At 43.4% G+C, this 14,921-nt stretch overlaps 1 protein-coding gene across 1 annotated transcript; it reads left to right on the forward strand.

Annotated features, from left to right (window-relative positions):
* Window positions 1–4,093: 4,093 nt before the first annotated feature.
* LOC132074859 (inositol 1,4,5-trisphosphate receptor-interacting protein-like 1) lies at window positions 4,094–5,839 on the forward strand. The gene is made up of 3 exons (XM_059474897.1): window positions 4,094–4,257; window positions 4,369–5,430; window positions 5,548–5,839. The coding sequence occupies exons 1-3, from the start codon at window positions 4,094–4,096 to the stop codon at window positions 5,837–5,839; spliced, it is 1,518 nt and encodes a 505-aa protein (XP_059330880.1).
* Window positions 5,840–14,921: the final 9,082 nt, after the last annotated feature.

The raw sequence follows: 14,921 nt of genomic DNA on the forward strand, positions 1-14,921 counted from the left end.
TGATTATCTTAAAGTTGTTTTTTCACCACTGTAGTGTCTCAACTCTGTGTAAGACCAACATTTAAAAATATCCCATGCAGATCTTGAAGTCTCAGCTACTGCAGTTTAAGAAGAAAATTTTAGCAATATTTTAGCAGCCTGCTTTATCAGTGAGTTTCAAATAGCTGGAAATTAACTGGTTTTAATATAGCATCTAGATGCATCTCCACACTGAAAGCTTTTTTGGTCCAAGGCAGATTAAGGTTTTAAACAGCCTTAGACAGAGAAAAATACCATGGGAGGGATATAGAGGCCATGGGAATATTCTGTAGTCTTAAACCACCCATTCTCTATCCCACAAATTTATGCAGAGAACACTTCTACAGCAAATGCTGAAAAACATCCAGAGCCAGTGAAAAAGAATGAAGAGTAAAATATTCATTTGAGAAGTGGTATGACATCTCGTTGTTGCCATACATGTAAATACCACTCCTTCAGGAAAACTCCCTGCAGTATCCCAGGCTTTACTCAGTCTCTTCTTCCTTCAGTGCTTCTGCCTTAGTTTTAACAGGTACTACAGATTCTGGAAATATATATGTATGTATGCTATCAGCATCTTCTGCTTTGTACAATTTCATTCTTAAGAAGAAAGTTGCAATGTCTCTTTTGTAAGAAATTAGCATTTTTACTTAAACCTGTGCTTTCACAGATCTGGGACATTGCATGTAGGCTGCTGTGTATTGCAATTAAAACTCTCCAGAAATAAAGACCACAATTAATTTTGTGTTCCATCTGGATTCCTATTTCTCATTCTTTCTTTGGGAAGCAAATGCAATGCTGTTCACCAAAATTTTTTCCTGTCTTTTATTTTTCAAAAGCAGGTAGTTCTGGTCTTAATTAACTGGGTCTCTTAACTGAAGCTCAGTCTGAATGACAACATTCATTCATTCATTCATTCATTCATTCATTCATTCATTCATTCATTCATTCATTCTCTATTGCCATGATACACCTCCTGTCTCAGATGTTACCCTGTTCATGTGCCCTCCCACCTTCACTCCCCATCACAAAGGGTTGGCTCTGACCCTCCATCTCTGTATAAAAACATGGTCTCCCATTTCTGACACTCCTGTACATCATGTCAGCACTTTGGACAGACCTTCAGATAGGAGGGTGGCACAGCACCACCCTTTGCTTTCTGTTCATCAGACACCTTAATAAATGTGGGAAAGTTGAGATAAAAAGTGATCCCCTGAACACTTCTGTTGTTTGCTGTGTGAAGTGCTCAGTTTTTTAACCAACTGTCATATTCTCATATTTGCCACAGCTGTAGCACCCATGTCCTGTAAGTAATTTCTTTCATAAACTTAGCATGGAATGATGCATTTCTCTGAAAAGAAATGGGAAGATGTGCATCATGCTTGCAGGAAAATTGCTAAAATTGCTGCTGATGGGGCAAGAAAATAGCATGTGTCTCAATTATGACTCTAGAAAAGCTTACACATTGATTTTCTTTACAGTCCAGAAATTGTAACAACATTCCTAAACACAGATTTGGGGCTAGGTTTGCAAAATTCATATTCTGAATTCAGAATACACAGTTCATGTATGAACTATGGCTCATAAATACAGAGTAAATAAATGCAGTAAATACATCTTACAGAAATACAGTTCATAAACACAAAATTCTTAGTTCCTATTCCCCTCACCCCCCAAACTACTGTGTTCTGTCTGCAATGCTCACTTATAAAGAACAATTGTGAAGAGGCCATGGCAAGGAGCCTGTAAGTCAAGATTCATATTACCACCTAGACAGTGAATGCCCTCCATATTTGGGAGACTCCATTCCCTCCGGGAGTTGCTGCTGCCCCCTCAGGGAGCTTCTCTCAGGACAAAGTTGCCAATGAATATTGTGCTAGAACAAATGCTGTGTATGTGAGTGTTTGTGCATCACTTTGTCAGGAATTGTGGGCAGAGAGTGCTGCAGCAGAAAGGATGCTCTGGCGGGCTCTGGCTTCTCTGATGCTGTAAATAAGGCTCTCTGAAATGTCCATGATCCTGCCCTGGGGCAGTTTGGGAAATTTGTCACCCCTTACTGCTGTGCACAACAGATGAATGGTCCTGTACAGCACATGGAGCAGACAATCCTGGACAAGATTTGTATGGCCTGGGGATCCACGCATAGGAATGTCTTGCAGCAGCAACAGCAATGAGCTTTTATTCTATTCCATGTCCTGCTCTTAGGGCTCTGCTGGTGCGTCAAGACATGGAGTTGTCAGGATGTCAGCAGCACTTAGAAGAAGTGAACCAACAGTGACATTGTAATCTGGGATTGGGGAATTCAGAGGACCTGAGAAAGTGACCAGATCCAGGAAAAGCCAAGTACTTAAAGCTGAGCCACATCAGACCCCACCCCATCTTAGACCCAGTGTCACCAGGAAAACACCTCAGAAGTTAGCAGTTGGAGATTCTTTAATGAGAGATGCCACAGCACCTGTTTGGCATGCAGGAAATATCTCCAAGTTAGTTTGCTGTGAAGCAGGAGCTCAAAAACATGATTGACAGGATATGAAACTTGCTAAACCCTCAACTTTATCATTCATTCCTACTCTACAATGCAGGATCTAAATATACTGTGGTAAGGCAACTTAGAAACATAAGACACCATATGGGCAATGAAGACATGGTAAGTAAAAGCCATATTGTCCCTGAACATCCAAGTCAAAGTGGTCAGGAAGCAGGAAATGAACTGAACAGAAAATGCCTGCTAAATTAGGTAGTACTTGAGTTTTAGACCGCTGTGGATATAGATACACTGTGCAGACACTACTGGAATTTGATGGCATTCACCTGACCAGATAGTACAAAAAAAAAAGAGGGGAAGATGTGGGACTCAGCAAGGAATGGAAAATTTGTGGGCAGCAAGATTGGTCCTCTTAATGATCTCCCTGGTGCAGCAGCCACCGAAGACCATCGTGGCTACCAAGATTATTTTCACCCTGTGTGCCCGCTGCACTCCCAGGCCTTGCTGGCCCCTTCACATAGGCTCTGAAACTCCCTGGCAGCTATGGCTGGGCAGGGACCAAGCAAGAGGCACCGCTGCTGTGCCTCCTTGTGTTGCCTGAGGACAGTGCAGATCCTGCTCATCCCAGACCCTCTCCAGGGTTTGGCACAGTAGAAATGAACTTGTCAGACATGCAGAACACTGTGTTTTGTCAGCAGCAGGAGTTGCCCACTGGAAATCAGCCCCCACACCTGCCCATCACCCCTGGGAAATATCTCCATGGAGTCAAGGTCCTCTCACAGCAGCACAGCAGGAATGTCACCACCAGCATGTTCAGCACTATGCTGGAAGCCCCATGTCACCACTAGGATATTCAGCACTACACACCCAGGGGTGCCACTTAGGTCCCAAGAGCACACCCACCCCCCCCCCCCCCCAAGTACACAGGTCAGCACCAAGTGGACCAGTTTCATCTCACAGCAGGAGATTTTCAGGAACAAAGCATTCCTGGGTCATGTCACCCAATTTCAGATTGAAAAGGGTTGGGGGGAGGGCATCTGCCTGTTTTGTCAAGGAAACCCCTGGGTGTGGGGGAGGGGTCCTCCTCACCACCCAGGCAACTGCTCTTCCCACATATCAGGCCTTATATGGTTGCCCGGGGCCATTAGGAGTCCCAGAGCTGAGGTCGAGATGGAGGGCAGGGCTGGCCTGGCCGGGATGCCCTGTGGCATCTGTGACATCACAGCGCCAGTGTCACAATGGGGGCAGCTATCAACCCAAGCGGCAGGGAGCGCTGCCCCAGTACAGCCTCAGCGAGCGGCGAGCGTGCACGCACACAGGAGGCTGTGCTGAACGTGGAACGAGGCCCACAGCAGAAACGCAAGTACCCCGAGCAGCCGCTTCTCACCGTGCATCCAGAGGCCGGTCCCTCACGGGAGTGTCTTTGGCAGGGCACGGTGCAGCGGCTGGGGCAGCGGCACAGGCCTCACAGCCTGTCAGCTGCCTGGGCCCCGCTTTCCAGCCATCAGATCCCTGGGGCTCCTGTCCCCACTTCCCTTATCAGCACCTCCCTCCCATCCCCACTCAACCCCTGCTCACCTCCTTAAGGCCATGCTGGCCATTCAGCTCCTTTTCTTGCTTGCGCAAGCCCTCCTCCAGTACCCGCAGCAGGCCGGCGATGGGCTGGATGAGGCCACGCTGGAGCGCATGCAGCAGCGTGCCGAGTATCTGAAGCAGCAGATGACTGAGTTCACTCTGGAGCTGGAGCAGATGAAGCTGGAGCAGAGCCGTGGGGCCTGGGGAGCTCCGCTTGTGTGGCAGTCCTTGGCTCTGACTGGAATTCTCCTCCTTCTCTTGGCACTGCACTTTGGACACAAGAAAATTAGATGTGATCCAGACAAGAGTGGCCACAAGGAGAGGTCCAGCAGCAACTCGGTGGAGGAAGAAGGACACAACGTAGCAGCAAAGGAAGACGTAGGAAGCAATGATGCAAATGTGGAAGAGGAGAATAAGGATGGAAAGGAAGAAGGAAACAACGTTGATGCAAAGGCAGAAAACAGCCTTGGACGTGAAGCAAAAGAAGGCTATGATGATGCAAAGGAAGACGTAAACAATGATGAGGAAGTGGAGGACGTCAATGCTGCCGGAAATGGAGAGGACAAAAGCGATGCAAATGAAGACGATGACCGCCACAGCATCAAGAGGAACCTTGGAAGCCTTTCAGAGGTGGACATAGAGTTGCCTGTTCTGGATCTGGACAGAGGCTGCTCCGTGATTACAGACCTGATGGACAAACTCATACGCATCTTTGGACAAGGCTTGTCCAACAGCTTCTACCCGGTGCCACAACAAGCCATCAAAGTGGGCAGCGGCTTTGAAGGCTGGAGTTCCTGTACACAAGATGTTGTGTACTGCATGTTTGTACCCCTGAGTCCCCCTCCAGGACATGCCTTCCACCTGGAGCTGGACACTGCGGGGATGCTCCAGAGGAAGTTCCGTGTCCGTGTGGAGCTGCTGTGCACCTGCACGAGGGAGAGGCTGGGGGAGGACATGTTGTGTTTCCTCCACCACCCTGAGGAGGAGCTGAGAAGGAAACAGGACCCCAGCCTCCTGCACACCCTCTGCACTGGCTCCTATCTAGATGCGAAGAAAACTGTCCACTGGTTCTATCGATTCATGAGAATAGCCTGGATGCTTTTACCTCAGTCTCCCCACTGGCATTTAGTGTTTCAGCCCTGCAGCCGTTCCTGCAAATTTCTCCTGAAGAAAGACAAGGAAATCTTTGCGGCTGAGGTGATCTTTGGAGTGCAGCAAGGAGACTCAGATATCTTTGTGAGCAGCCAGCCTGCAGAAGTAGGCATTCCAAGCACAACATGGCTTGAGACTCATGCCGTGGCAGAGGCAAAATTCTTCCAGCACATTTCCAGACAGGCCCTCCAGCTGGCACCGCAAGTTCCTGCAGCTCCTCCAACAGCATTCTGATGGGTGGAGATTTTTCCAGCTATGCCCTGAATACCGTGGTGATGCACCTGCTGAGCACTCTACTCCCTGTCTCGGTGGCGCAGGAGGGATTTCCGGCAGCGACTGATGGATATCCTGAAGTACCTCCTCTGCTCTCTGGACACAAAACAACCACTCCGCAATGGGCAACAAGAGATTCCTGAGGAGATCAGTTTGCCCTCCGACTTCCGGGTGGCTCAACCGCCCAACCTCTTCCAGCACCTGGCCAGCAGTCCGGATGCCCACACCAAGGCTCTGCAGAGCACGTTCACCTGCTGCAGCGGCTCAAACAATTGCTGCTCCATGGCCGTTGAAAGAGATCCTGGTGCACAGAGCTGTGCTTCTGGGGCCTCTTGACAGACACTGTATATATGAATTTCCTGTAGTTAGTGCATTGACAGTATATATCAGTACCCTGGAATTAGCACATTTGCTATACTTACTAATACCCTCTAGTTATTGAATCTACTTTATATATTGGGACCCTTTAGGTAGTGCTTTTACTATATATATTAACACACTCTAGTTAGAGAATTTACTATATATATATAGACATATATATTTATGTATTAGGACAGTCTAGGTAGTGCTTTTACTCTATTTATTAATGCCCTCTAGTTAGTGCATTCAGCAGTCCAGAACCCTCTTTGTTATTGTGTCAATAAACTGTAATATTGCAGTATTAGGATGGTGCAAGCTCTCCTTTACCTCGACCAGACCTAGAGCATTTGTAAACTCCACTAGTTGTGAATCTGTGACTGGCTGGGAGTAGGCACTGTTATTAGCAAGCCTTTTTAACAAACACACACAGTTCTCACTCCCTACAGCTTACAGCCTGTCATTGCACAGGCTCTCCATTTTTCCCTTACATACAAGCTCAAATTTAGTTTGCATAGCTGCCTTTTCTGCCTCAAGCTGGATAGATGGATACCATATCCGGGTCCTATGACAATTGTGGTAACTCAGTCTGTGAAGTTTTTGAAGCTCTGGGTATAAATAATACAGCATGGGCAAGACCAGAACATAGAGAGATAAAGCGAAAGCATTTCTCCTTCCAGAGCATAAACTAAATCCTTAACAGCATATTCTTCTTTTAATGATAGAAGCAAGGTAATATATTCTATATTTATCTCAAGATGTCAAAGTGCTAGAGATGAAGGTCCTCCCTTGCAGAGCATCAGTCATCCTCTGTAGAAAGTTGAGGAGGACCATAGGCAGCATCTGCCAAACTGATCTTCATCTCATGTAGCAGAGAGTTGCTCACTAAAGTACTCCCAAAAAGCTAGAAATAGATAATTAGCAAAACCCCAAACCTCCTATATGTTGTCACAATTAAGTGGAATTTGTATCTGAAGCCTCTCAAACTGAGGGCTTCCTCTGAATAGCAAAAGAAGGGAAAATTTTTAAGCAATCTTCAAATGACACAACACACTGTTTAATCATTTTCAGGGTTTTCAAAGAGGATGTATCATGATACAATCTTACAGGTCACAACATCAGTTGTGGTCATGCAGTTAAATGCCTCAAGGAAAGCAACTGGAGCTTTGTTAGTGATGGCTGGGATTGAACTCACAAACCTCCTGAAGACAGGTTACTTATGGTATAGATAAAAGTATCCTCTTCTCTCTTATTTTCTCATTTGTTGTCCTCCCTGTTGTTTCAGAAACCTCTCCTATTACTGCACTCAGGAAGCTTCCACAGGACTCACAGGAAATTCCTCTCTATTATTTGGCATCTTGCAGACCATATACACTGTAACTCATCCTCTCAGTGAAATACACAGAATTCACCTCCTCTATGTATTTTCATAGGGAAATCTTGTCATTCTCCAAATTGTTCTTATTACTCGTTTTGAAGGCATTCTATGTTTTGTGGATATATTTTGATGGGTAGCCAGATCTGAGGGCTGCATGCTGGGAGAAGATGAGGTATTTTTCCAGTGGCAGTTGTATTCTTTGCCCTCCCAGGGGCAGTGGCTGTGTTTTCTGCTAGTTAATATTAAAAAAAAAATTTTCAGAATGTGATTTTCTTTCTGGTTCCCAATCCCTGGCTTCCCAGCCCCAGAGGGAGTTTTCTCTACCAGATATAGGGAGAAGCCTGGGTGCAGCTAAGATGGGGCCACAAGAAAAAGGGACTTCAAAGCGAAGAGAAGCAGAACCACATCCCCTCCTTGCTGTGCTGCAGCTCCTCCAGAGATGCCACAGCCCTGGGACAGTGGCCAAAATTGCACTTACCTTGCAGAGACTAGCAAACTCCCCACATTGCCTGACCTAATGGAGAATATCAGCAGCTCCACCTGCCAAGAAGCAACATGCAAGTTTTTGGCTGTTGGTATGAGCCCTCCACTTCTGGAACCAAATCTCTGTAGCCTGAATACTGTAAATCAGCATGAGACTCCTTGTGTCTGAAGAGAAGGGGGTTAAATCATTGCTAATGGCAGAAACACACTTTCATCTCCCCACTAACCATTTTGAGAACAAATAAATGCAACTGCTCCCAGAAAAGCTGCCATTAACTATTTCTGAAACTATTTCCCTTCTTCCTATATCAACAGGAAAATAAGTTTTCTCTCCTTGCTATGGTAAGTTGAGCATTCTAATTTGTAATGTCACAGAGACGCATATCTTAGAATAAAACTTCAGTGTCTCATACTGTGCTAGATTTGTGAAGAAATAAATTTTCAAATGAACTTTTTTGTGCTTTTCTTTCACAATGGGTGGGATTATTTCTTTAGTACTTCAAGTAGCTGGGGAGAAGAAAACCCTATTCCTCTTATCCCCTCAGGGCCCCTGAATCCCATCCAAAAAGGGTAAATATAAAACCATTAGAAAAAAATTTCATTTTCTAACATGCTTTATTACTTCTTGGGACAGACCAGTTATCTTTTCTTTGAATTTATTTGGGGATTGATTAAACATAGCAGGTATCAGAGATTATGTCTCTGTCTTTCTTACCACTCTTCTAGAGAAGATAAAAACTGGAAAACACATGCATTCTGTTCTGATCAGTCTTGGAAAACATATCAAAAAATAGGTTCTCAGGGAGAGCAGTAGAACTAAAAGTTCAGAGAATCATTTCCTAACGTTCCAGTTCTTACCGGAGCTTGCAAAATCTGTCTCACCATATACCCATGCAGAAGGCAGGCTGAGAGTCTGCCATCAGCCTTACTCTTGCTCTGATTCAATGCTGCTTTGATATTTTGCAAAACGTTGAACTGAAAGAAACTAAAATTGCTTTTCTGCTTGCTGAAGAAGATGTGTCAACAGTACATTGTCATAGTAAACTATGGATGAGAAATGGCTGTATTCTTATCTTACAGACATCATTCATCCGGAATATATCTCCATCTTCTTGAAGTGCAAGAATGCACTTTAAAACAGAGGAAGAAATAAAAAGATAGGCAACTAGGAATATTACAAGACACTCTAATTTAAAAAGGAGCATCTTAATCTAGCTCTGGTCCAAGGAGAGAACAGACTTATTGGCCCAAATGCAATGCAGCAGCAAAGCAGCAGGTGAGATCCCACAGTGGCATTCAGCTGAAGAAGCATGGGCTTGGAAATACAAGCTGGGTGAGGAAATACAAGCTGATGACTGTCCTGATACATACCACCTTGCCCAAATGAAAGGCTCATTAACCCCAACAAGAAACAGAAGTTTGTTAATTTACTCAAAATGCATGCACCAGAGAAGTGGCTTGAGAAGTGTGTTTGTTTGATTTTCATTCAAGAAAGGATGACACAAGTACAGACAATTGTTATGGCTGATAACTACTAATTTTGATTTGTGCAAAGATGTAAACCTCCCTGCTCCAGGGAAAAGTCTTTGCTCTGAGCTTTTGCTACTGGTCAGAGATGCAGGGTCTCATTGTGCTCACAGTGCCTTGGTGTACCTCACAGCAGGTACACCTAGTGCCACACCTCTCCAAACCCAGTCCCTGCAATGCTGATACAGTCCCTGATACATGTAGGTACTCTGGCTACTCTCTTGTCCTATTCGAGGCTTGCAAAAACCATGATGCAAGCACTCATAAATACTTAACAATAGTCCTAAAAACTGCTCTAACAGGCACAATATTGAATAACAACAATACTGAAGATAACATCTCTCCAAAACTGGAACTGTAGAGAAAAAGGTAGGTAAGTGTCTTTGACCAAAATCCCCTTAGCCTGGTGATAGAGTTTTGTATGGGGAATGTGCTGAGCAACTGTTTAAATGTCCAACTTATGCAAGGTGAGCTTGGTGCTGTGTGGAACCCCAGTGATTTTGGCCATCTCTGTTAAAAGCTGATAATTTAAACAGTCCTGTATTTTCTTTTAACTTGGTTTTAATAGCTAAAGCCCTTCATAACATAATATTATATATCTACTCTTGGGAGAAAATTAATCAGTTCCTCAGAAAGACCATTAAGTTTTTTGCCTCTGTGCATTGTAACCAATTATCAATCCAAGATTCACAGCGATTAGCTTCACCTAGAAATTCAGAAGTTGCCAATATATTAATTGCAATTTAATAAAGAATTAACAAAAGATGGAAAAATTAATTCAGATGGAATAAGAAATTAATTTTGATGAAATATTAAAAATAGCACAATTAGAAGTAGGAATGTCTATGCCTCTCTCTTCTCTAAGTAGTTGTCATCTCATTCAGACTGACTTGGTATATCCATTTTATTCCACAGAAAAGTCCCCATGATTCCAAAGTACAGCTGGATTGTGCTTTTAACTGTGCACTGCACAATTTATATGTCATAGACAGCATAAAGCACAGCAGTTCTTGCTCTGTGTTTGGGGATTCTGTGGTCTCCAGAAATCCAAGTTACTAACAGTAACAACTGAAGCACTGAATCACAGACAAATAGAAAAAAAAACAATAGATGTTGGAGTATCTATCACAAATAAGAGATGGAAATGTGCAAGGAAGAGTGTGCATAGAGCTCCCTTTCATTATTTTCTTAAACTGAAGTCACAATGCACAATGTGTGACATCATAAAAAGCTCTACTTCTAATATTTCTTTTTCTGTTGAGATTTCCTGGTAACATATCACAATACCAACATTGCAGGCCAGGTGCTCTGTTTCCATATACTACCTTTGCAATTAATTGATCTATGCTTGCTTCCAGTTTAGAATCACACTTTGTGTTTTCATTACATTAAAATACAATTAATATGCTCTAAGTTGTGATTTTATGGGGTATAACTGACTAATTGGAGCTTATTGAAGAGGGCTGTGCTTGCTTTCCAAGGTACCACCTTTACTTTAATGAACAGAGGCTCTACAAGCTGCAGCATATGGATGTAAGGGATTGGTACTGACTCAATTTCCTTACATATTCCTCGCTAGGTTTCTTTCTGTGCTTCCCCATATCTTTTGAATGCAAATCATGAATAAAGTTCTGACCTTATTCATGATGATGGCTATAGAATAAGCATAGCCATTACAAAAATCCACCTGTCATACAATGTCAGAGATCCCTAAGTCAAGTGGACTAGTGGTGACACAAAATGGGACCAGTATAGGAATATACTAAATCTTTACACTGCAATAAACAGCCAAACTCCTTTTGCTAAAAAACTGGGCCAGAGAGTGAAAGATGGAGGCTTGGAGAGAGAAAGAAAGTGGGAGTAGATTAAACAGCCTTCAATGCCTATGGATGACAGTTTCAAAAAATATTTCTGGGGATATACTTGGCAGGAAGTAGCCTGCAATTTCCTTCTAGATACATATAAACAGCAAAAGCACACAAACAGCTTCTTTTTATAAGAGATATATTTATCTTAATTCTCATGCATGTACAAAGATAATTTACAAACTAGCTAAGGCACAGCTCCCATCACTGGCCCCTTCCTCCTCCCTTCCCCCCAGGGCAACCTCCCAGAAAGCAGCTGGTACTCATGAAGTAGAAAGTCAAGACATAAGACCAAACCTCTAGGCATGACAAGCAGGAGTGGTTCATGATTCCCCGGTCCTTTCACAGCACCTGCCATCCCAAAGTTTCAGACAGGGTCCTGGAGCCCTGAAAGATTTAGGGAATGAGTTCCCAATGCTTTTAAAAAGATGTGAGTGCCTCTGTGCTCCAAGACTGATCCTCTGAAAATCCTGCAGTCACAGATGCAACAAAATAAAAACCAATTGACAATTTCCTACATTGTGCAGAGTCAGTTTGTCTCTGGGCTTGAAATCTAATTCCCCAGGAGAAAAATACTTTGCCTGAAAAATTTACAGGCAACCAAGAGAAAAGGAATTGGGGGGTCTGAAACAGAATAGATGCAACCAACTTCTAATGGCTTCCATGACAGCTGTTCAGGAGAAGTGCACAGCCACCCCTTCCCTCTGATCTGTGCTGGACACCCGGCTCAGGGAGCTGAGGGAATAAAAGAGGAGCAGAGGCTAAGGGGAGAAAAAACACAGCAGCAAGGGAGGGGGAGCGAGGTACACAGTCCTTTGGGAGGAAGTCCTGGCCTGGGGGAGGTAGTGAAGCAGAGGAAAAGCATAAAGGAAGAGGCTCATTGGTACGGCCATACTGCAGTGGCTCCAGGCTGGCTGAGGAAGCTTTTCATCAATGTATTGCAGATCATCTCTGCTGTCTGAGATGCTGCTGTTGGTTCTGTCAGCAACTTTATCTGAGGATAAAGAACAAAGTCAGGAGAACAGGGGAAGGAAGGATGCAGGAAGCTAGCTGCCTCCTGCCACCTTCTAACATCAAATGGCTGCAAGAGTCCAGCCTGGGAAGCCTTTGAAGGGTGAATGATCTCATAAGCTACTGAAGTGGGTAAACCTTTTTCAATTAAAAAAAAAAATAATCATCAAACGAATCTCTCCACTTCAAATGCAAAGCTATATTCCATGAGTGGAAGTCAAGACCTGCTGAACCCAGCAAAAGAATACTCAGAAGAATACCTGGGCTGTATGAAATGGGCAGGAATAGGAACAGCAATGCTTCTTCATGGCTTTTCTCCCAGTTCCAAGGATTTGCCATATGTCATGATCCTTGCTAATCATTTGAATGTAGGTACCTCTGGATCACCTCAACAGCAGTGCACATAAAACAAGGAGGGTCATAAAACTAAGAATCAACTCCACTGCCCTTCTTAAATTCTTCATACCACTCATGTTTCAGCAGTGCGTGGATTTCATGTAGGACTGATAAGTGTGCCTTACAAGTTTGGATGTTGATCTAATTTTTTTTTTGACCTGACCTACTACTGCCAGACAAAAAACCCCCATGTAGCTGTAAACAGGCTGAATTCAACCAGAAGTTAAACCTCATACAAATGACTGTCACATGGTGAACCCTCAGATGTATGTACAAAAAGTACAAGTGCAATTAAAATGTGAGACAGTAACTCAGAAAGCAGACTGATAAGTAATATGTCCACTGAATTAACTAACCTCCTAGCTACTTGAATGAACAGTAATTATAGGTATCATGAAACAGAGTCACAGAGTGTAACTGCACTGTAATTATATTTGCTGTATGAAAGGGTGACTCAGGTATTATACTGATAAATGAGATGAAAAGCAGAGGAAAAATCCCAGCTCAGGATCCAAGCAGGTGGAACAAAGCCACATCAATACCTATTCAGCAGTTTTTACTGCCTTACCATCTTCCTGCCAGAGGAATATTCCACACATCTCTGGAGGGACAGGGCTGGTACACATGTCAGTACTGGGATTACATGTACACTGCTCTGTGTTAGTGTCATACCTGGAATCACTACCCTGAGCTACTAGAGGTGACAGGCAAAATCCATAACAGGAGTAAACTGTCAGCCACACAAATTCAATTTTTTCCCTGCAGTATATTTGGTTCTATCATCCTTAATGTTAAATGCCCATTTACTGGGCTAATGTCAAGGCACTCTGCCCCTCCTGGTTATTTCTACCTAAAGATAAAGAACTGGAAGGAGGAAAAGACATTGTTTTTTGCTGGGTTTATGATTCTTGGGTTTTATATATTGCTTTTGCATTAGCAAATCTTTGCTGTTTATCTGTGACCTTTTCAGTACCTGGCCAGCTCAGAAGAGGCACAGGAAACACCTCAATACACACTATAAAAAAATTAGAACTGAGAGAAAAGAAAGTAGCTCCAAAGAATAGAGAAAGGATAGGAGAAGGAAATGAAGGGAATCTGGTCAAGTACATCCCAATAGGATTTAAAGATGCCCCCTCCAAATCCCATACATTTTCCAGTCACAGGCATGGCATGCATTTTGCCTTTATTCCTAAACCTAAAAGAAGCTGTTTGAACTTGTGTAACACTGCCATCGAGTGCTGCTGGTGTGCCCCAGGCTGCCACCCCTCCTCTGCGCCCTGAGCGAGCCCATCTGAGAGCAAGGCCACCATCTCAGCAGGGCCCAGTTATCACCATCATTGGGACAATCTTCCAAGCTGTATTCCCTTACCTGTGGAAGTCCTGGTATGACTCTAACCTACTGGATGAAGAGAGAATTGGAGGGCACAGCTATTTTCAGTCACTGGGACCTCTGAAGCACTGTAGATCACATCATCTCAAATGATGAACCCATCCACACATTTTCATCTCTGTTCTCCAGTCTTTTAACAACTCTAGAAGGAAGGTTTCTTATTTGATAAGTATAATGTTAACAAGCTGCTTGCTCTTGAGCTTGAAAACTGTGATGTAACTGGTGTCCTTCTTTTGGGAAGGGGCATGGTTGTTCAGCCTACAAGGGAGACAGAATAACAGCCATGAGGATGTTGATTAGGTTTTGCTCTAATGGTCAACATAGTTAAATTTGAGGAGAGGCAGATTTCCTATAATTTTTAATAAATAAAAAATTTCACATCCCTCAAGCAGCCAGAAGGGATATTCTCAGACATTTTTCAGTGTGGCCCTGGGTTTTTTCTTTGAACTTGCTAAAACCCTCAGACTTATATTTTGAGACTCATCTCAAGACCTGTCTCATAATAAATATGACAGGTTGATTAATGCAAAACAAAATAACTTACATGCAAATTCCTCAGCATATGCAAAAGACAGTCTTTGTCCTTCTGTTGCTTCAAAGCAGAGCTTTTGATTTTTGCAATACTAGTTCAGAACTCTGTGCAAGTGTCTCACAGGCCAGTTCACTCCCTTTAGCAGAGGAACAGATTTCTTCTGGATTTATCAACCTTCATCACAGATGTCTGGAACTTTTTCACTACTAACTAAATTGGTACATTTGCTACAAAATAGTAAAATTACAAAAATAGCTTCCTTCAACTGAACAGCAACAGAATGGACTGCAATGACTCACAAAAATAGATCCATTGGCTTTTAATCATCCTTCAGCAAGAAAGGTGCAGCTGAATTTGATAAAATACAGACACTTTCTCTGCTAACTTGCACAGTCAGGAGAAACTCTACCTTTCAAATGAGGTGAATTTGAAAGGAAATCTTTGACGTAACACACAGAATAATGTCCTGTAAAAACAAA

The sequence above is a fragment of the Ammospiza nelsoni genome, chromosome 6 (assembly GCF_027579445.1).
Source record: "Ammospiza nelsoni isolate bAmmNel1 chromosome 6, bAmmNel1.pri, whole genome shotgun sequence".
NCBI lineage: Eukaryota > Metazoa > Chordata > Aves > Passeriformes > Passerellidae > Ammospiza > Ammospiza nelsoni.